Source organism: Magnolia sinica, chromosome 18 (assembly GCF_029962835.1).
Source record: "Magnolia sinica isolate HGM2019 chromosome 18, MsV1, whole genome shotgun sequence".
Classification (NCBI taxonomy): domain Eukaryota; kingdom Viridiplantae; phylum Streptophyta; class Magnoliopsida; order Magnoliales; family Magnoliaceae; genus Magnolia; species Magnolia sinica.
In genome coordinates, this window is record NC_080590.1 from 52172542 (window position 1) to 52194408 (window position 21867).

The 21867-nt window shown below is 39.6% G+C and overlaps 1 protein-coding gene across 3 annotated transcripts; it reads left to right on the forward strand.

Moving 5' to 3' along the window:
- Positions 1-1131: 1131 nt before the first annotated feature.
- On the forward strand, positions 1132-21156 carry LOC131233341 (uncharacterized). 3 transcript variants are annotated; one of them, XM_058230033.1, is made up of 3 exons: positions 1132-1319; positions 5551-6115; positions 20543-21156. In XM_058230033.1, the coding sequence occupies exons 2-3, from the start codon at positions 5908-5910 to the stop codon at positions 20839-20841; spliced, it is 507 nt and encodes a 168-aa protein (XP_058086016.1). In that variant the 5' UTR covers positions 1132-1319; positions 5551-5907; the 3' UTR covers positions 20842-21156. The 3 variants fall into 3 exon arrangements, with proteins under 3 accessions (XP_058086016.1, XP_058086015.1, XP_058086017.1); XM_058230032.1 differs by having other exon boundaries at positions 5562-6115; XM_058230034.1 differs by lacking the exon at positions 1132-1319 and adding an exon at positions 1430-1917 and having other exon boundaries at positions 5562-6115.
- The last annotated feature ends 711 nt before the right edge of the window (positions 21157-21867 follow it).

Sequence of the window (21867 nt, forward strand, 5' to 3'; positions counted from 1 at the left end):
CATTGAGGCATTTCCACAAACACCTGAACTGCAACTTCAAAAGACTACCATTTTACAAACAGAAGTAATGGTTTTATAGGTGTTTTATCAAACATCTTCTACATAACATAAAAACAAAAAAAAAAAAAAGCAGAGAAAAAAGTTATTTGTTTAATGTACATACCTTGCTTGCCACCGGCTAAACCTTCCCTGCCACCAGCCAAACCTTCCTTGCCACCAGCCACATTTCATTTTGTTGAGTCATTTTATCAAATAGTTGGTGAGCAACATATAACCAAGTCACCAAACTCGTTCAGTCTGAGTTCGATTTGAGCTGGATTCAATCCAAGCCGAGTTGAGCTGCGGCCTGTTCGAACTCATTTTCGAGCTAAAAAATTAGCTCAAACTCGACTTCGAAACAAGCTGATTCAAGCTTTTTCGAGTCGAGTCGAGCGAGCTAACCGAGCTAGCTCGGCTCGCGTACTCACATCTGAATCCGAATCCGCCTGAAATGAACGGATGAAACCGAGAAAGACGGGATGTGCACAGTATACTCGGCTTTCTGTTTAAACAAGTGGGTCCGATGGTTCAGTGTTCCAAACCATTTTTCATTGGGTCCCACCTTTGATGGACCAAGGCCTGAAGATTTCTTCGACGAGGAAGTTCCATTTCTACAATTCGTGGCCTGCCACAGACGGCTACGAAGAGAAATACAATAACGGTCCATATTCGGCTGAAATAAAAGGTCCAATATTTGTTGCTAGAAGCTTCCAATCTCCATGGTTTTAGAGACATAGCACATCTATTTTACGGCCCCACAGAACAATGGTCTAGATCGTTGATCCGCATGCTGCTGAAACCGAAAACCCACTTATCCTTATCATACTCAGCAAAGTGTGAAGGATGATACGCAGGCAATTAGAAATTACTGATACATCGCACACTTGGAATAAAATTAATTCAAAATAAACCGTCCAAAATATGGGTTCCAACCAAAATTTACTTTTTTTTGGTGATTAAACTAATAGATTAACAGGTAATTAGATACTTAAAAATCGAAATATCCAATGTTTCTAATTTTTTTTTTTTTTTTTAAAAACAAGTGTCCACGAGTTGGAGTTTAGAATTCACTATGATTTTTATGATCTAACTTAGATATAATGTGTTTCGAAATTTATTTGGTCTTATTTGAGTTAATTTACACGTGTACCATTTCTAAGTGCCTGCGTATCAAGCGTTTTACGCAACCTGAGTATCAAATAACTACCGAAAATAAATAAATCTCTCTCTGATAAAAAATGGCCGACGGAAGTTGCCGCGCTCGATCTCAATCCCCAATGGTAACCTTTTACCCCTCCCTACTCTCTCTCTCTCTCTCTCTCAACCGTAGGCTTTTCCGTCTCTCTTTCTCGATCTCAAATGCAGGATTTATCCTCTCTCTATCTATCTGTCTCATTAGGTTGTTCATTAACTGTGGAGGTTTTAGTTGCACATTATCTGTTCGATAGAATTCCTGAAAGAATTCTTTCTTGGCATTGAATTGAATTACCTAAAAATGAGTTTCTTGATTGCTGTAACTGGGCTTCAATACAATGCACCATTTGTAAAATAGTTATAATCTGATAGAACACGCGTATACATGCACATAGCAATTCTACATGGTCATTATGTGTACCTCAAATTCAGTTGCCCAGATCGCAGGCCCAATTATAGACGGTCCATACACCTAGAAATCACACTGAATGCATGATCCTAATTGGTCGACTCATGGACATCTAATGGGCAGTTGGGTTGGACCGCCCAATCAATTTGATCTTGGGCATGTGACCCACCCACATTGGGTCCCACTAATTTGTTGCTTTTTGGTTATGTCACATGTTTTCCATGTATATGGAGGCCGAGCGCATGCTTGCTGAATTGGAATTGCAAACATTCAGAGTAAGGAGGAAATGATCAATTTGTAGTGACATTTTTCTACTATATTCTTATAATTATGATGTAACCCTCAAATAGTAGTTGCATTCCTTCTAAGTCCAACATGAAAGTAATGTTATTGCAATTTGGAGTCAAGCCTGTGAATATGGATATGAACGAGTATGAATATTAGGGGATGTAATTACAGTTTGGTCAATTCCCCTTTATCTCTAGCAGTGTTCGAAATATCGGTATGATGTAATGTATCGCACCCTTGGGATATGCATATGTATTGGTTATCGCATGTGATATATCGGTTGTATCACATAATGTATTGCTGTTGTTGGAAACATGGAAAAACACTGTGAAATTGGTCAAAATTTTCAATGTAACTTCAATGATTGTTAAAAAAGACATTAATACATACTTATAAATCAAAACATTATAAAAAACAAGTGCACATAATAGATTTTCTTTGTATGGGGTCCTAATCTGTGCGCTGTCTAACTGAATTAATGTAAGTATATTCAAAGTCTATTCAAATAATTTATAAACATAAGAAGACGTGTGGAAACACAAGCAATACATTCAAAAGCAAAAGAAGAATCACTAGATCAAGTTACCTACATGTTTGATTTTATGTTTGGACACAAAGATTACAACCGATTTTTGAGAAATTGGGAAATTTTAATTTGTTTGAAATTTTCGCATCTCGACCCATCTCCAAATCTTGAAATTGAAGCTCCCAATCTATGATTTTTCATCCATAACATGAAAAATCATGGATTTGTAACATTGCGACATTGATTTAACATGATTTACAGAAAAAAAGGATTGAAAATAAAAAATGCTCACTGGATCGAACATGTGGGATATATCCCACTACTTGTGTGTTTCATATCACACAAGTGGGATACAAGATATATCGTGGGATATATCGGTCGATATCGTCGATACTTAAAACACTGATCTTTAATATATATAAAACAAGCAACTCTAGACAATTTTACCAATCATATTAGTAGTCTATGTTTGGAATTGTTTGGAAGTGTATGGGAGATACTAGTTCATTTTGTTTGACAAAATTGTTCAACAAGATTGTAAGATTGAAGAAAATTCTAAACAAATGGAGGAAAAACATCATGGTACCTATTCATTAGGATAAAGGAGGCATACAGAGCTTCACTAACTATCATGAGATTAAACTCATGAGCCATACTATGAAACTGTGAGAAAGCATGATTGAGCAAAGACTAAGGCATGAGACAAATGTATTGGAAAATTGGGTTGGTTTAATGCCAGGGAGGTCTACCACTGAAGTTGTTTTCCTTCTTAGACAATTGATGGAGGGGTTGGTATTGTGCTTATACCTTTTCACATTGGTTATGGATGAGTTAACAAGACAATTGCAGGAAGAGAACCCATGGTCTATGTTGTTTGTAGATGACATAGTCTTGATTGACAACGAAGGGGAGGGCGTAAACACAAAGCTAGATTTATGGAGGGGTGTTTTCGAATCTAAAGGATTTATAATTTGTCGGACCGAAATGGACTATATGAAGTGCAATTTTAGTAACAATAAGAGTGAGAACGAGGAATTAGTTAAGATTACTACCAAGAAGTTTCTCAAAATGACCAATTTCGATAACTCGGTTCGACAATTCATGAGAGCAGAGAGATTGAGAAGGATGTTGCCTATAGAATTCTAACGGGGTGAAAGAAATGGAGATGTACCTCTGGAGTTTTATCTTTTATGTGACCTTCGTGTACCACTCAAATGGAAATGGAAATTTTATAAGATGGATATAAGACCAACCATGCTTAATGGGACAATGTTGGGTAGTCAAGGAACAACATGTTCATAGGATGAGTGCAGCTGAAATGAGGAAGTTGAGATGGATGAGTGGCAAGACAAGGAAGGAAGGGTTAAAAATGAATGCATTCTAGGGAATTTAGGAGTAGCACCAATAGGTAATAAGATGAGGGAAAGTAGATTTAGGTGCCTTGTTCATGTGCAATGGAGACCAAGAACTGCACAGTTAGAAGGAGTGAGTTGGTACAAGTTGAAGGCTTTGAAAGGGAAAGAGGAAGCCCAAATAGGCTTAGGTGGAGGTAGTAAGAAAAGACTTGATGACCTATGGTCTAATTGTAGTTATAACCCTTGAGAGTGGAATGGTGGAAAAGTATTCTTGTAGCCGACCCCTAACAGTTGGGATGAGGCTTAGATGATGATGATATCATTAGTCTTTGCATGTGTTGGTAGCTTAGTTATGAGAGGACATGAAAGATAACTACAATTAGACCATAGGTCATCAAGTCTTTTACAAGGGATGTTCTAGATTCTTCTCACTCACGGCAATTGACTTAGATTGTAGCCACTCTCCTCCTTTTGGATGTATTCCGCTCCTACTTCCCTTCCTTACATGTACTCCACACGAAAACTAGATTATGGAGTCAATGTAACAAAGGCTTTGTGGGGCCCTCCATGATGGATGTGTGATATCTACTTTGTACATTTATTGCATTGGCTCATGTTAGGGCATTATCTTAAAAACAAGGAAAATCTAAAACTCGAGCGGACTACTTCATTGGAAAAAGTGGGGAAGGGTCGCCTACCAGAGGTGCCCTCTGTGCGCGCGCACGCGTGCGTGAGTGAGTGCGTGCATGTGTGTAACCCACATCCGCCAGTACTGTGCCTGTTTCCTCTGAAAAATAAATCAAATAATTTCTAAAAGATAACTAAGGGATAATAACTAAGAGATATAAATCAATATGGAATTCAATAGGAACACATAAGACTATGTACACCATCAGTATAGTGCTCAACACACACACACATAGAGCTGTGTACTCTTACACTCCCCCTCAAGTTGGATCATGTACATGCCCAGCTTGTCGATGGGTTTGGGAGCTATGAGAGAGGTGGACTGCACTTTTGATGACTTATGGGATGTGAACCATTGGCATGTCTGGTGGTTGCCAAGGGATCTAACGGCACTTCTGGTGGTTGAATTGTTGGTCCTTTCAGTGGCTGACCACTTTCGATGATGGACATTTAAATCAATGGCTCTTCCTGTGCCTCGATCATGATTCAGTAGCAAATCAGTGATGGCGCTGGTTCTGACTAGAAGTCCAAGAGATCTGAATCGGGGTAGTCTTTTAATGATTTAGCAGTAATGATGGTGTTGAAGGAACGCTATATAATGATGATGGGTGTATATGTATTCCTCCATCATCATATAGGGTTTGAGAAGCAAGGGATGGATGGCAGACTCAAAATTGAAAAGAAATATGTGCCAAGAGCCAAGAGGCTCTAATACCAAATAATAATAGGGAAAAGAAGAGAGAATATCTCAAATTTCTTCCTTTAGAATTCCTCATTCATATCTCTTGATTATAAAGATAATCTTTTGTTTACAAAGAAATAATTACTGAAACAAATCAAATAACCAAAAGATATCTAAAAGGTAACTAAAGAATAATAACTAAGAGATATATGTAAATATGGTGTTCAACAGAAACACCCAAGACTGTGTATGCCATCAGTATGTTGCTCTACACTTACGCACAGAGTTATGTGCATTTTACTATAGATATTGATATCTCAGCTCATTTCTGTCTCGATAAGTAAACATATTAATCACTAACTTCCCTAAGGTGTTGGTTAGGAATCAATTCCGGATTCTGTGTAAAAAATTTGGACACTGAGGAAACTAAGATGGAGTGTGTGGTTCTCTACTGAACAAGAGTGCAGCCTACCTCAGCGGAAATCATAGTTGGTGCAGCACTACTGAAATGTATTGTTTGATGGGGGCAGATCCCAACTTGCTATGTAAGTCATGTCAGTCAAAATAAGAAGGACAAGAAAGGAAGCTGCAACTCTCATCGGCGGCGTAAGTTGGCCTCTGCTACAGGATCCTCATCGCAGTACATCCCATTAGAGGAAGTTTATATATTAAAGGAAGAGAGGGAGGAGAGCTTGTGCTCGACATTGATTGATCTTATTTGATAGAGATGGATTTTCATCAGCATATTGCCTTGTGTAAGCGAGGCATGTTGAAAGGGGTTGTGGCTGTGATGGCCCTTGTCTTGGCTGCATTTATCTTGGGTCCCCCTCTTTACTGGCACGTCACAGAGGGATTTGCTACTTTAGGTCATGCCTCTTTCTGCCCTCCTTGCATCTGTGAATGTGCTTCGCAACCCCTTCTTAGTGTGCCGGAAGGTAACTGACAACACTTCTTTGTACTTCATTATTATTAGTGTGAGATCTGCCATTTGCTCTGGATCTGCTTAGATTTACGGTCACATTTATTATTATTATATTATTATATTGATGTTGTATCTATTGCCTTCATGGTTTCGATAAGTGTTTCAACAAAGTTTTATTTGCTGGTAAACTCGATTGTGCTAACCCCACAAACATCTCCCTGATATTCCATTAATTAGTTGTAACTATTATATGCTCCTGTTGATAGCATTTAGCAGATAGTTTTATGCTATATCCCAATATTTTGCCCACAAACATCTCCCTGATATGCTGTATCTCAATATTTTGCTTAATGGAAGCTGGAGTGTTATTTACAAATTTCAGAACATCTTATGCACTAATGGAATATGATATGAGCTGTCTTAACCAAAGAAACAAATTTAGCTGCATGGCTGAGAATTCTTCCTTCTTCGATTTACTAAAAAGAATCCTCCGATGAAGATAAGATTATTTTCTCTCATTTAAGGGGCGAGTTGACTGCTTGTGGTTGGATTTAATCACTTGTTTTTCTATTTATTAACTGTCAGTTGTTGGAAAATGTTTTAAATAGCTACACTATGTAGCGTGTAGCTTACGCTACATAGTGTAGCTTAGCTTTAATGCTATGTAGCTCATGAAAATAGCTTAGGTCACATGTACATGTTAATTTCCATAGGCTACACATTACATAGACTACGCTACATGCTACGTAGCTCGCATTATGAGTTGTTTTTCACTACAACATTTAAATCAATTAATGTTTTCAATGATTTATTACATTTTTCTATTTTTAAAAAAAGTTAATTATTTCAATGCTTTGGTAAAAAAATATAAGTAACAATCTTAAATTTAGTTGCTTTTTTCTTTACCTTTATACTTAATCATTGCCCTTTCCTATTACTTTTGGTTGCACCAAATATAATGAAATTTTGTTAAATTTCATTATTAATCAGTCTAACTTGGTGCAAAATCTCATGAATTGGTGCAACCAAGTGCAAGTGTGCAACCTTGATTAAAAATATAAAAGTAGTGTGTAGCTAATATGTAGCTTACACCAGAAGGGTGAACGCTACGCTACATGCTATTCGCTATTTAACTTGAAATAAAAAAGTTCAAGTTTGACTGATCTATGGAAGTCCAGCCCACATAAAGGTAGCCACAATTAAAGTCTGGTTTCAACTTGTTTTTCTTCCCTATAAAATATGAAACCAAAATTTTTGGTCCTATCCAATATGGAGCGGGCCTTGGCAGGTTTGATGGTATAATGTTCAAAGCTTGGAACTGGGGAATTTCATTTCAAAAGGTTGCCATCTTTCTCTTTTGGTCATGTGTGGTCATTTTGGAGAGAACACGATAATAGGGCATTCAACAACAGGTTTGATACCTTAGAAGTTGTATTCCGTAGATCAAAGGAAAAAGTGATTTCTTAGGTTATGGTGTCTTTTGTGGGATGTAAAAAAGAATGTTTAATGGCTCTTGGAAGTGTATTTCCAATAATTTTCTTTTTGCCTTTTTTGTTTTGTATGTGTATTGGTGTTTTAAATTGTAAATAGCGTGTAGTGTAGCGTCACCCCTCTACAGATAGGCTATGGGGACTTTGGAATTTGCAGAATTTCTCTAAGTGTTGGGATTGGGCTTCTAGAGATAGGCTATGGAAACTTTGAATTTCAGGCAAACACCCCCTTCCCTTGTAGCAAGAGGGCTCTATTATAGATGAGATTTGTGAATTGTAGGAAGGTCAAGGATGCTCTCACTCTAAGGGTAGGCTAGTTACGGATGATTGCAAAGTGGCAAGATCTTGGGGGTGAATTAGGTGGTTTGGGAGTAAATTGTGGAGAATTCCAGGGTAATCAATGTTGTCATATGCGATTGCATAATCACATAAATCCATGCATATGGCATATGCGATGGTCGCATATGCCATATGCCATGGTATGCGATTGCATATCACATCATGTGATCACATATACCATTATGTGATCACATAATGGCATATGCGATTGCATACCCCTCCTCCATTTGCAAGGTTTGTAGTGGCTGAAAACACACTGCATTGCTCTTGTTGCCTAGGCAGCCTATATGTGATCAGTCCTATTTTCAGGATTTTCTATTCAAACAAACAGGTCCTAAATTGGGTAATCTACAGCTGATTTTTACAATCATTTTACCATAAAAAAATGTGGCATTTTCAATGGATAAATTAGAAAAAAGTAAGAGAACTGATCACCTTCAACTGGTTCTAGGTTAGACTACATACCATTCTTCAAGAGCTTTAGATTGAAAGTATATGATACTTTTAAAAGCAAAATTGTAAACGGAAGTTCTCAAGGCAAAAAAAAAGAAAAAAGAAAAAAGGAAGAGAGAGAGAGAGAGAGAGAGAGAGAGAGAGAGAGAGAGAGAGAGAGAGTGGCGTACAAATGGTTGTAGGTGATCAACTTCTTTCGAGGAAGTAGACGTTTTGAGCCTATTCTGAATGTCAGGGACGATTGTTTGTTTTTTTTTCTCAGTTGAGCCTGATTTCTGAGTCAATCAACGAGAAAACTGATCACAAAAGACGGTAGAGACTTAGAATTAGTTAATGGTAATGTTTCAAAACGGGCCTCCACCGGTTAGTTTCGGGTACCGGTATGGAATTAAGCAAGGCATTCACAACTTCTAAGATCATGTTATCATTTGAATCGGTGAAGTGAGCCAAGAATGCTTCTAAGGGATCAGAATATGAGGTGAGAAGGAACTTGTCTGCCACAGTGGAATCAATCATGTTTATCTCGTGGACCTTGTCTCTGTCCACTTGTTGTTTGCACATGTTAAATACATTGAGCTCTAATGTCATGTTCCCAAACGACAACTTCATAACTCCATTCTGACAATTAATTACAACGTTTGAAGTAGCCAGGAATGGTCGGCCCAAAATCATAGGTATTTGACTGCTCACATCCATCATGAATTGTGTGTCCAAGACAAAAAAATCTACTAGATTGTAGAATTTATCAACTTGTACTAACACATCCTCAACTATCCCTCTTGGTATTCGAACTAAGCGATCGGCCAATTATAGGGTTATCTTGGTGGGTTTCAATTCACAAAGCCCTAATTACTCGTATACCGAGTAGGGTATAAGGTTCACGCTTGCCCCCAAATCTAGAAGCGCTTGTTCGATCCGGTAGTACCCTTTAATGCATGAAATGGTAGGACTCCCCGGATTCTTGTATTTTGGGGGTGCGTTTTGGTTTATGGTGGCACTTATTCATTCAGGAAGGCCTTTTGTTGTACATTGTGCCTTCTATTGACCGTACAAAAAGTCCTTTAGGAACTTGGCATATGAAGGAATCTGTTTTATGCCATCCAACAAGGGAATGTTTATCTTCACTTGTTTGAAAACCTCTAAAAAGTCCCGAGTGTTGTCTAGCGGTTTTGGTGAGATTAGCCTTTGGGGGAATGGGGCACATGCTTGTATTCATGCTCCAACTCCTTGTCATATGCAGCAATGCTAGGTTCATTGTCACCCTTAGATTTCTCTAAGTTCTTAGGTTTTTCAACCTTCGTCGGGATGGTCTTATCAAGTGTTTTTCCACTTCTAAGAGTGGTGATGGACTTGGCTTGCTTAACATGTGGGTTGGGAGGATTAGAATCACTCACTTCGAATTTTCCTTTTGGGTTAGGCTGAGGTTGGGCCGGAAAGGTCCCCCTCTCCCTAGCACTTAAGTGTGATTCAATCCTAGCAACTGGCGTTTTAAGATCATTGATGGCCTGTAGGTACTTTGATTGAATTGTGTTTGGCCTTGCATAAATGATTGCAATATGTCCTAAAGGGACATCTTCGTTGGGGGCACATTAGGCGTACTAGTAGAGGGCCCTTGAGGTACATTGTTAGCATTTGCATTGGGCCCATTCCTCCAACTGAAGCTTGGATGGTTCCTCTAATTAGGAGTGTATGTGTTTAACATAGGTGCGCTGAACGGCCGTTGATAAGTGTTCATGGTGTTAGCTTGTTCATGCAACACCTCTTGGAACACAGGAATTGTGGGACAATCCTGTGTTGAGTGCACATTATTCGCACAAATACCACATATACTTTTAACGGTCTCACTAGCCTTAACTGCTTCCACCTTCTTAAGTTCCATGGCCTTGGCCTTATGTGTGAGACTAGCTATCTTTGCATTTACATCATCTTCCACTTTTAGAGCGTAAATTCCTCCATTCTCTTTTGCGTGAGGTTTCTTGGTATTATTAGATTTGTTCGAGGTATCCCATGACCGGGCATTCTCGGACAACATCTCAAAATAATTCCATGCCTCTTCGAGATCCTTGCTTATAAACTGGCCGTTGCACATCATCTTTACCAATTGGCGCATATTTGAACTCAAACCATTGTAAAAAAACTGATTACACGCCATGTTTCATAGCCATGGTGTGGGCAAGCGAGTAGGAACTCTTTGAACTGCTCTCAACATTGGAAGAATGTTTCACCCTCCTTAATAGAGAAATTTATTATGTTCCGTCTCAGGGTGTTAGTCTTATGAACTGGCAATAACTTTTTAAGGAACTCTTGGGTAATCTCCACGTATGTCTCAATTGAGCGAGGCCTTAAGGAGCGAAGCCATGTTTTGGCTCTCTCCTTCAAAGAGAAAGGGAACAACTTAAGTCTAATTACATCTTTAGAGACGTTATAGTGCGGAGTAGCCACAATCTTATCAAATTCTTTCAGATGTAAATATGGGCTCTTAGAGTCTAGCCCATGAAACTTGGGAAGTAATTGAATTACGCCCGGTTTAAAATATATGTTTCCAGCATTAACTAGAAAAACCATACAAGAGGGCGTGCTAGCCCTTGTAGGTTGCAAGTAATCATGTAGTGTCCTAACCCGTGGAATGTTGTGAACCTCGTTCTCATCTTGTTGGGGCTTGTTCTCAGCCATATCTCTTGATAATTTAGGAATTTCCGGTTGTTTTCGAACTCGGTGATTGGTCAGTCCTTCAACCAATATCCCGTCTCTTAGAAGTAGATTCGAACTATCTTGTGTCCACTCGGACATAAACATGACAAAACCCTAACTAATTCTACTTCTACCTCTAAAAAAAATAAAAACTAGAAAACAGAAACTTCTACAACAATGTAGAGAGGGAGAGTTGGAAGGATAGTACCTGATATGCTGAACTAGGTTAGAAGTTCCTACAAAATAGAAAACACAAAACCAGTGTTAGTATTCTAGAAACGCAGAAAAATCCTAATCTAAGAACACAACAAAAACTTATCCTAACAAATCAAAAGCCTAAACCTAAAGTATTCGGAAACTACTACAATCCCCAGCAACGGCTCCAAAAACTTGTTTGCCAACCCCAAGTGTAAGGTTGTGATGTAGTATAAACTCGGAAGTCTGAGGTCAATCCACATGAAATGTATGAAAAATGATTCTAAAACACAACTAAATCTAAGCAATCTAAAAGAGTTGAATTCTGCGAGTAAGAGATCCATAATACGACAAACTAGAGCGACAAGGATTCACTTTAGATAGATCACAATGCTATTCAGTTATTCAATTCGATAACTCAATTGGAGCAGAAAATCTATTCCCTCCAATTGGAATATAAAGATATTAAACCATAAATTCAAACGTCCAACATAGATTAGGATCTTAATTGATCAATTCACATGAAAAACATGATAATTGATCGCATGGAATTCTCAGTATCCAATGTGCATCAATGATTATACAGGTCAATATCTTCTCCAATCTAGAATTCAAGCATCAAACAATTAAAAATCCAACAATTAAATCTATTTTATTGAATCAAAACTGAATTAAACATCAAAATCCATCCAAAGCTTCACCTCTTAGCCCTAGCTAAGAGATTAGCCAATCATCTTCATGATTAAACTAAACTCCAACAGAAAAACATGAAAAACAATAAAACTAGAACTAGAAAAAGGAAGAAAAACTTGAAGTTGAAGTGCCGTGGCCGCTTCTCCCTTGGTCTCCAATTTTTCTACGACATAAGATGCTTTGGAATGTCTAGGGAAGGCCCTTTAAATAGGAAAATTTGAACTGACCTTGAAAAATCGCGAAAGTTTCTTCATGATTAAACTAAACTCCAACAGAAAAACATGAAAAACAATAAAACTAGAACTAGAAAAAGGAAGAAAAACTTGAAGTTGAAGTGCCGTGGCTGCTTCTCCCCTGGTCTCCAATTTTTCTACGTCATAGGATGCTTTGGAATGTCTGGGGAAGGCCCTTTAAATAGGAAAATTTGAACTGACCTTGAAAAATCGTGAAAGTTTGCAAAAACCAATGTGGTCGATCGATTGATTGATAATCTCCAAAAATGTCCAGCGACCAGAATTAAAAAATCCGTTAACTGTCAATCGATTGAACCTTGTCCATTGATCGATCAATACGTTCAAAAATTGTTCAGCGAGTTTTCTTTGAAATTCAGCCATTTTCGATTGATCGGCCATGTTTGTCGATTGATCGGTGGATCTGTCAATGCATTGTCAGGATTTGTCTTTCTGACCCTGCAGTTTCAGGATTTCATTTTCTTAGCCTTGAATTTTTAAGACTTATTTTTCTTGGCCTTTTCACTTGTTTTCAAGCATCGTTCAACATTCCTTGGTTCTCCCTTTGATATTTCACTTTCAAATGCTTTGTTCATCGTTTCTCGAGCTTCAAATCTTCAAATGCTCCATTCTTTAATTCTTCCATCCTAATTCTTTTGGACTTTAATTTGACACTGTACACACATATTCATCTTAGATTGCAAAATCTTCCTACAATTTGAAAACATATCTAATTAAACCTTTTTTTAACACTAAAATGCACGGGAAAAAGATGCAATATAAGGGATAAATGTGCAATATTTAGGTCTTATCAAAGGTAGGGTCTCTGCCTATGATTTATTCGGGCATTCCCTTGTGTATAGGAAAGCTCCCTCTTTGTCTTTGGGATACCATCATTGAAAGGATGGATTGGAAGTTTTCTTGGAAGGTTAATTTACTTTCATTGGGAGGTAGGATCAATTTCAGCAAATTGTCCCTCTCGAATCTCCCAATTCCAGTGCCTAGTCTCTGTCTTGTGGAAAGTTGATAAGTTACATAGGGACTTCATATGACAAAGAGGGTTAACGGCCAGGAAATTCCCGCTTCTTAACTGGAAAGAAGTCTGCACCCCCTTCAATGAGGGTGGGTGATGTAGGAAATGAAAATTAAATATGATATACAAGATTTCAGGCTTTAGATCACACTAATTTTAAAACAATCACAAAAAATTCCACATCCCACATAAAAGTCAAGTATTCAACAAGGTAAATCTATGCGGGTTCAAGCCTACACATGTTAGGGCTGGATCAATTAAAAATTATAGACTAAACAATGCTCAAAGGAGAGTAAATTCATCCACACATGCAAATGATTACTTCCCAATCCAAGGGATTCACATGTTTCAAATCGGGAAAACCTAGGGTTTGCAAAAGTGAAATAGGACTTGGGATTTAGGATTATCTAGAGTTAGGGTTAGGGAAATAAGGCGAGAGAGGAGTGAAATAGAAGAGAGAAACAAACCCAAGATGATCCACACGTGTGGACAGTGGCCCGGGCCTGACGCACGTGCGTGGGATCCTGCCCGCACGTGTGTGGGGCCCACAAATATGAAATTAGCCAGCTAGGTGCTGGTCGGCCAGGGAAGGTATACCTTCACGCCAAGATTCATGCCGATCGAATGTCTGGTTTGTGCACAGTGCTCCGTCGAAGTTTCAGCCCTCCTGCAGGGCCAGATTTTGGAAATCTACTGTAGGGGAAAGATTAACTGCAAACGTGGGTGAATTTGATGAGGGGATGGCTGTAGGAGATGAGGAATATGGATGGTAGGAAATGAGGGCGATTTGGGATAGATGTGGCTTCGCACCACGGTAGTTAGTCTTTCGAAGAAGGGAGAGTTTCGTACTCAATTAGGCTTCACAACTCAGAGAGCAGTAGGAAAATGCAAAAATTTTATTCAATCTTTAATGAGAAAAAATATTACAAGGGGTGCCTATTTATAATAAAATCTTATACTCCAAAACTCGCGCCATGTGCGCCCCCTATTACTTTGAGACAAAGTAATAAAAAATAACAACTAATCAAAGCAATCTAAACCATCCATGATATTCCTAATAACAATATTAAACAAAACCCAAAGTACTAGATCATCTCGAATAGTGGGCCACGATCATGAGATCCCGTGGTGGGATTCACATGACGATCGGGTCCACTCCAAGGAACCAAAACGCAGTCCTCTAACCAAGGGGTCCTCCCTGGACGTCATCATCGATCCAGATCGATGGTAGGGCCCTCCTCCTCCTTGCGTACGTGCGTAGGGGGGGGTGTGCACGTGCGCGAGATATCCCCATTAGTGGGGTTAGAATTAAAGATTTAAAGCTGGTCAACAAGGCTTTCCTTGCCAAATGGGTTTGGAGATTCAAGAGAGGAAAATACCTTGCGGCATCAGGTCATTGCTGCAAAATATGGGCTTTCTGCTTAGGGTTGGTGGATCAAATCTTCCTCCTTGTACAGAGCTTCTTTCATGTGGAGAGGGATTTCAAAGGTGGCACCCCTGGTCTTTGACAGAGTCTCTTTCTCCTTGGGGAATGGCTCTAGACTTCAATTTTGGCAGGATTAGTGGTGCAGTTCTCCTAACTTGGCGACATCTTTTCCCTCCCTTTTTGCTATCACCAGTAATCCCATCATTATTGTTGCTGATTCCTTTGTTCCAGACAGAGAGGAAGGGGAATGGGTCCCTCCCTTGTGTAGATACCTGTTTGATTCTGAATCTTCTGATCTTTCTCATCTCTTGGTTCAATTGTAGAGTTTAAGACCAGATACAAGCTCAGAGGATCAAATGATTTGGCCCTTGGTGCAGTCGGGCCTTTTCATAGTTAGATCTATGTACAAGAAATTGGCTAGCCCTCGGCTAGTTGCGTCTGTCTTCCCTACAGGTCCAGTCTGGCACTACGGAGCTCCTCCAAAGGTTGCGGCTTTTGGTTGGCTTCCAGGTCGTAATCGGATTCTCATCATAGACAACTTGAAGAAAGGGAGTTGCAGTTGCCCAACAGATGCCTTCTCTGCTTCAATGCTGAAGAGACAGTGAACCATCTTTTCATTCACTGTTCATTCACCATGGACATCTGGTGGAGCATTTTGAGAATGGCAGGTTTATCCTGGGCCATGCCAAATGATGTTGCTGATCTTTTCTGCCTTTGGCACAGCGATCAGGGCGGAGTGCTAGGGAGGAGGAAATGGAGAATTATCCGGGCTGTGTGGGCAGAGAGAAACAACCGCTGCTTCAAAAATCAATTCTCTTCAGTCTCGGGGGTCCTCTCCAAAGTTCTTTCTTTATTTAGGGACTGGGCTCCGTAATTTGTAGAAGGGTTGTTTTTTGCGGCTGTGTCTGTGTAGTTCTTTCTTCCTTGGGTTGCTGAGTTTTTTTTTTCCTCTCAGCCTTGGGGCTGTGGTTGTATTTTTGTCCTTTTTCTTGTTTTTGTGTTTGTTGTTGTTGTTGTTTTTTTTTTTTTGATAAATTTCTCATCTTTCAAAAAAAAGAAAAAAGAAAAGTTTGGACTGCTGCAACAACTCTTACACAACTCTATTCTCTTCTTCACTTTTTTGGTTGTTGTTTTTTTTTTTTTTAAAAAAAAAAAAAAAAACTCTTCTCTCTCTTTACTATGCTATAGATTTGAACATGGTATTTGACTTGCGTATGACTTAGATCCAAAGATTTTCCATCTACTTTCTACCTTCTCTTCCCTTTCTCCTTTTATTTTCCTTTTCCATTTCTCATGCAAGTCAAAACAGATCCACGGCCCATCGTCCACACAAGCAAACCATATTGACAACTGACAACCCTTCCAAGGCCATCATCATCCCCTTTAGGGCAACTGACAGGCCTTTCTGGGCCATCCATGGTCCCTTCAGGGCAATCGCCAACCCCTCCAAGGCCATAGGTTGTCATTGGCAGCCTCTCCAAGGTCACAGGTTGTCATTGGCAGCCTCTCCAAGCCCACCGGTAGCCCCTCTAAGGCCCTCAATGATCCCTGATGGCCTTTCTAGGGTCAGCAACTGTCATTCTCCGGATTCATCTAAAAGTCCCTGTCAAATCTCTGGGACCTTCTCATGGCCTAGATGTCAAATTTCTGGGAGTTTTGAAATGAATAAGGTATATATATGGGCCTGAAATAAATCATACTGCTTATAACCACTTCCAAATAAATAGAAAATAGATTTACAGGAGGTGGTAAAAAAGTCCACTGATTGTTTGAAAGTAGTTAACATGATCATCCTTGATTAATGATCACCAGTCAAACTGGACGAAGAAACTTAGCTGGAGAGGTCCCAATCAGCAAAAATGTTTATTTAAGTTGAAGTAAACTTAGTTTTATAATTGGAAACAAAAAGGAACCTCCCACAAATGACCCATCCCATGATGATTGGGCAAGTTATAATCTGATGGTCATGTCATGGCTCCTTCACTCCATGCAACCAAGTATTAGCCACAGATTGTTATTTCTAAAGACTACAAATGAGACTTTGAACATCGTGTCTATCACATACTCTGCAAGTGGATATGACTTGTATTACTTGTATTGTAAAATAATGAACATACAAGAAGGGGAGTTGTTAGTCGAGGATTACTTTGGAAGACTGTGACAGAAGTGGGAGGAAGTAGATCACTGTCAGCTTGTTGTGAGTACTCTAGAGGAGAGTAAAAACAGAACTAAACAACAAAGAATTTTTGGATTCTTGGATGCGCTACATGTTGATTTTGAATTACAGAAATTGCAAGTCCTCAGAAGAGATTTTCTACCTTCATTGGAATCCATTTACAACATGAGAGGAGAAGCTAGTCAGCAAGCCACCTATTTGGGACATAATTGCAATCTTCTTGAGAGACCTGCTTTTGTGACAGACCCTAGAACATTTACAGTGAGTGGATCTGGAAAGGGACAGAGCCATCTACCATTTTCTTCTAATAATAAAGACAAACTCTAATGCACTCATTGCAGAAAATGCAGATTTCTTAAGGAGCAATATTGAGATTTAAATCTCCATCTTCATCCAAGCCATGAAACTGCTGCTGCAAACTCTGCTCATATTGAAGGGAAGAATGATCCTACCAAATTTCCTCCCAGCATCACTATGGTAGACCGTAGACCCAAGAGACCAAGTCATCAATGATCTCCAAAAACAAGTGGTTGCTCTTCTAGCACTGGTTCAATTCATGACTACAAATTAGCAGCCAGGTACATCTACTTCAGCAAATTATGCCTCTTAATTCCACTCATTCCTCCACACCCTTAAGGGGCCTCAGATCATATTAGTAAGAAAGATGAGTTTATTTCATATATTCCTATCCCTATTCCCTAGTGGTATCAAACTTGCTGATGGGTCATTCTCCAGTGTAATTGGAAAAGGGACTCATCAACTTTCTTAGTCACTGTCATTACATTCGACTGCACACGCTTCTCTATTTCTTAGTAATTTCATTACCTTTTATCCTTCCTATTGTTTTCCTTGTTGAAAAGCCACACCCATAGGTTTGGTTTCCTTTTTCCTGCCTGCTAAAGGAAATTCTGGGAGGTTTGCGATCCATTTCCGGACAGAGCCAAAGGCCTCCACTTGCTTGTCCTCATCACAAATATGAGTTTGTATAAAAAAAGGATTACTTTATATTGTATAATACTCAAACATGCTTTTTTTGGTGAGGATGTTAGAAATGTACAGGTGGAAGGAATTTTGAAGACCTGTATAATTTCTTATGCCCCTTTGATGACAACCTCTACATGGGTCCTTACTCATGCCTCAATGGTAGACTCACAAGAGTCTCAACATGAGGTCATGGGCTCGAGTTCCCATTGTGGAGAACCACTGTGGTGTGAGTGCGTGTGTTGAAAAAAACAAAACCTCTACATGTTCAACAACCCAAAATGGTCGCTTATCTGGTAAGGTGTCAAGCACAACAGTCAACGGATGTAGATAAAAGGGAATGAGTTCCCAATAGAAGGAGCTCAGCTATGCCCTCAGCCATGCATACCATGGCAATAACATTTGTTTCTCATCCAACATGGGCAAAAAAAAGAAGAGAAGGTTTAGCCTAGAGGCAATACTCCAAAACTCATTGAACACATGGGTTACATACCCACACTGAAGCCATACTGTTTCTCAAATGGTCTTCAATAATAACCTTGCGAGAGACCTCAATGTTGGCAGTTTTTCACCCAAGACAAAAATAAGTCCTAACTATGCTACAAAATCAGGACATCTAGAAATAAATTGTCTGATAATGTTTAAATGCTCAAGGTATTGCATATTTGAAATTTCAGTGTTAGTCAGCTCCCAAAATCCTCAAGAATGTAATAACAGCCTTTCGGTGGATGATCCTCCTCTCTTCCAATTGTGAAGTCAACCCATACTGTTTACTCTCTCTGCTAGGATCCAGCATGGGCGTACCTAAATACCTGGACAGGACTGCTAATCTAATGTGCTGACCGCTGCATAGAAGTTCTATGCAGTTCGCTCATTGTACACTTGGTAGACATGTCTGGTAATCAGGACTGTTGATCTGTTAGGTACTCTGTGGAGGGGCTATGGTCTGGAAAGGCAAGTGATTACACATCTCTCTGACCATCTTGTTGGGAGTTTTGTTGGTTGAATGTGGATCACTACTACAACCATTCTTTTTGTAGGCTCCTAATTGGAAGGCCATCACAGTCCAATCTATAGTTTCACTGGGTGTGAGGGAAAGCGACAGCAGATTAACATTCATCATATTTTGAAGCAGAATGTTGGTATTCTTAAATCTTGACAATTTAGCAACCTTAATTCTAATAATCATTGTACTCATATTTGTTCCACATCAGAGCAAAACGAGGAACAAAGTGATATCACAAGATGTTGAATTGGTAAATTGAGACCCACCACTGGATCCTGCCTCTAACTGTTCTTCCTAGAGCCAAAAATCCGTTCAACAATGTCATTGTTCTTCTCAATTTGCATCTGCAAATGAACTGTCTTGAAATCCTTTTGAGAGGGCTGAATCAATCATGTTGTGAGCTGCCCCTGCTCTGTTGATAATTTTGCAACACTTAAAGAAAAAAAAAACAGAAAATAAGAAAATAAGACTAGTGATGTTCAGCTCATGTTGGTAGCCAAAACACATTTAAGATCCTTTTGGTCCTCTTTTTTAAGTACGTAGCTTGAAACAAAACTAGTTGGGCTTTTGATGAATGTAATTGGTAGTGCCATGTCTGATGTCTTAATGAGCTTTGTGGATGTCAGAGTGATACATTCAGTTTTATGCAATACTTGGATACAGCTTATGGCATGATATTGGATATGACATATGAGGAAGAGGAAAGCTATTATGCAGATCGCTTTATAGAAGTTCTGTGGAGCTCTCTTGTCACTCTACACATGGGAAACATGTATGGTGACCGGGACTGTTGATATGTCCCAAAGGAAAGGGAGTGGACTGTGGTATCCATCCGAGTGGTTGCCTGTGAAATGAATGATTAGCTCAAATCATCGACATTCAACATAAAAACCCGCAACAACTGGATGGTTCACACCTGTCCAATTACTGTGATCTTTGGTCTGCATGCTAATAGTCCTTTCACGTGGTGACCTGCCAGACATACAGTCCCGATAACCAAGCATGTTTGCCATGTGTAGTGTCATGCAGTGACATAGAACTTTCTATGATGCAAGCTGCATACTACCATTTCTCTGAGGAATCACTTGATACTCTACGTAGTATGATGATTCATACACAAGCACTGCATGCAGCTTATTTGTACCGAATACCAAAGAACATGCCAAACTGTCCAAACTGTGGCTCATAATTTGAAACCACACTGAATCGACTATTCTATCTTATTGCTGGTATCAGATTTGTATGTTATTCAAGTGCATATCGGATTTGTATTTAATTCTTTTACATATGCCATTCTACTTGGATTTGTCTTATGATTTAGGTCTAGATTGCTTCAAAAAAAAAAAAAACCCCACCGTATTCAAATGGTTGTGACTCATCATACATGTGGGGCAATCCTGACCGTCCAAATTGCATGGGGCCATTGTTGATGGATCACAGCCTGAAAAATGATATTGATAAACCATCCAATTGCTATCTATGAAGTGGATGGTGAAGAATAGAACTGTCATTGGTCTCAATTCAATGGGAACAATCATATGGTTAAGATCATACTAGGTGTGTTACTGTTGAGCTATCCTTCATCCACAGTGGTCTCACATTTCAAACATCTGGAAAAATAGCTGTCGACTATCACCATAGTCTTGGCCATGTGTGTGTGTGTGTGTGTGTGTGTGTGTGTGTTATTGTGTCATTGCTTAACTGTCACATCTATTTCTGTCATCCAGACTGTGGGAAACGCAACTTGGAGGTGAATGAAGAAACAGAAAGGGGTTTGTCGGACCTCCTAATGGAGGAATTGAAGTTAAAGGAAGCAGAAGCTTTGGAAAAACAACAGCATGTCAACATGGTGGTCCTTGAGGCTAAGAAGGCAGCATCTCAATACCAAAAAGAGGCAGATAAATGCAATTTTGGGATGGAAAGCTGCGAAGAGGCAAGAGAAAAGGCCGAAGACGCATTATTAGACCAAAAGAGACAGTCGACAATGTGGGAGATGAGGGCTCGCCAACGAGGGTGGAAAGAATAAGAGCAGCCTATGGAGTCAATCTTTGGAGGGGATCTCCAGGCGATGTAGTGCCCACCATGACCATCCAAGTAGACATTCTTTGGTAGTTTTACTGGAAGAGAGTGCTTGACAGCAGATGCTGATGCCTGACATGCGCAGTTTGCAGTTGCCTTCTCTGCACCTGTTAGATTCTTGGACATGAAGGGATCTGTGTAAGCGATCCAGTTCTTTTGTTATTTGGACTGAATCCCTGATGATAGTCAGCTTATCATCATGATCTTCGGTTTCTCCATTATTTCTTTTTATTATTGAGCAAGGACCATGTGTTTCATTGAACTGGATTCTTTGCAGTAACCGTGTGCTCGTGCACACAATGGTTTTAAGACTCAGACGAGCCTGATGCAACTCATCCCGGTGGACTCAAACTCAGTCGGACCCAATCCAGTTCTATGCCCCAATTCATCCCGGTCGACCCGAACTCGGTTGGACTCAATCCAGTTCTATGCCCCAAGTCACCCCCAACTCAGGCAAGTTGTGACTTGACTCAGGGTCGGGTCAAATTGCTGAGTCTTTTAACTATGGTGCCCACCTACCCAGATGGATCATTTCTCTTCAAATTAAGAGGTCATGGGGTCCTTATGCACCAGATGTGAGTGGCACATCGATGCTCTAATATGTGCAAGTTGGGTCCTTGGTTCAGTCACTCAGACGTTTGGCCTGATGGGTCCCACCATGATGGTGACTGCCCACAAAATGACCCAGGTTGGAAGGTCCTAATCTTTCAATTAGTGGCCTGCGTAGACTATTTAAGAAGTGCCCGTAGAAATGGTTGGCAGAAATAGTGGGCAGCTAGGATCTTCTAATTGGGAATGATTTCTGGCACATTCACCATCCTTGATGGGGTCATCAGTTCAACTGTCAACAAGCCATGGGCCCATTTTCATAGAGTGGGCACATGATACTTTTGGAGTCCTAATGGCCCTATAATCTCTCCATCAAGGACACACCTCCACTGTTAGATTGCTGCTAATTTTGAAGTTGGTCTAT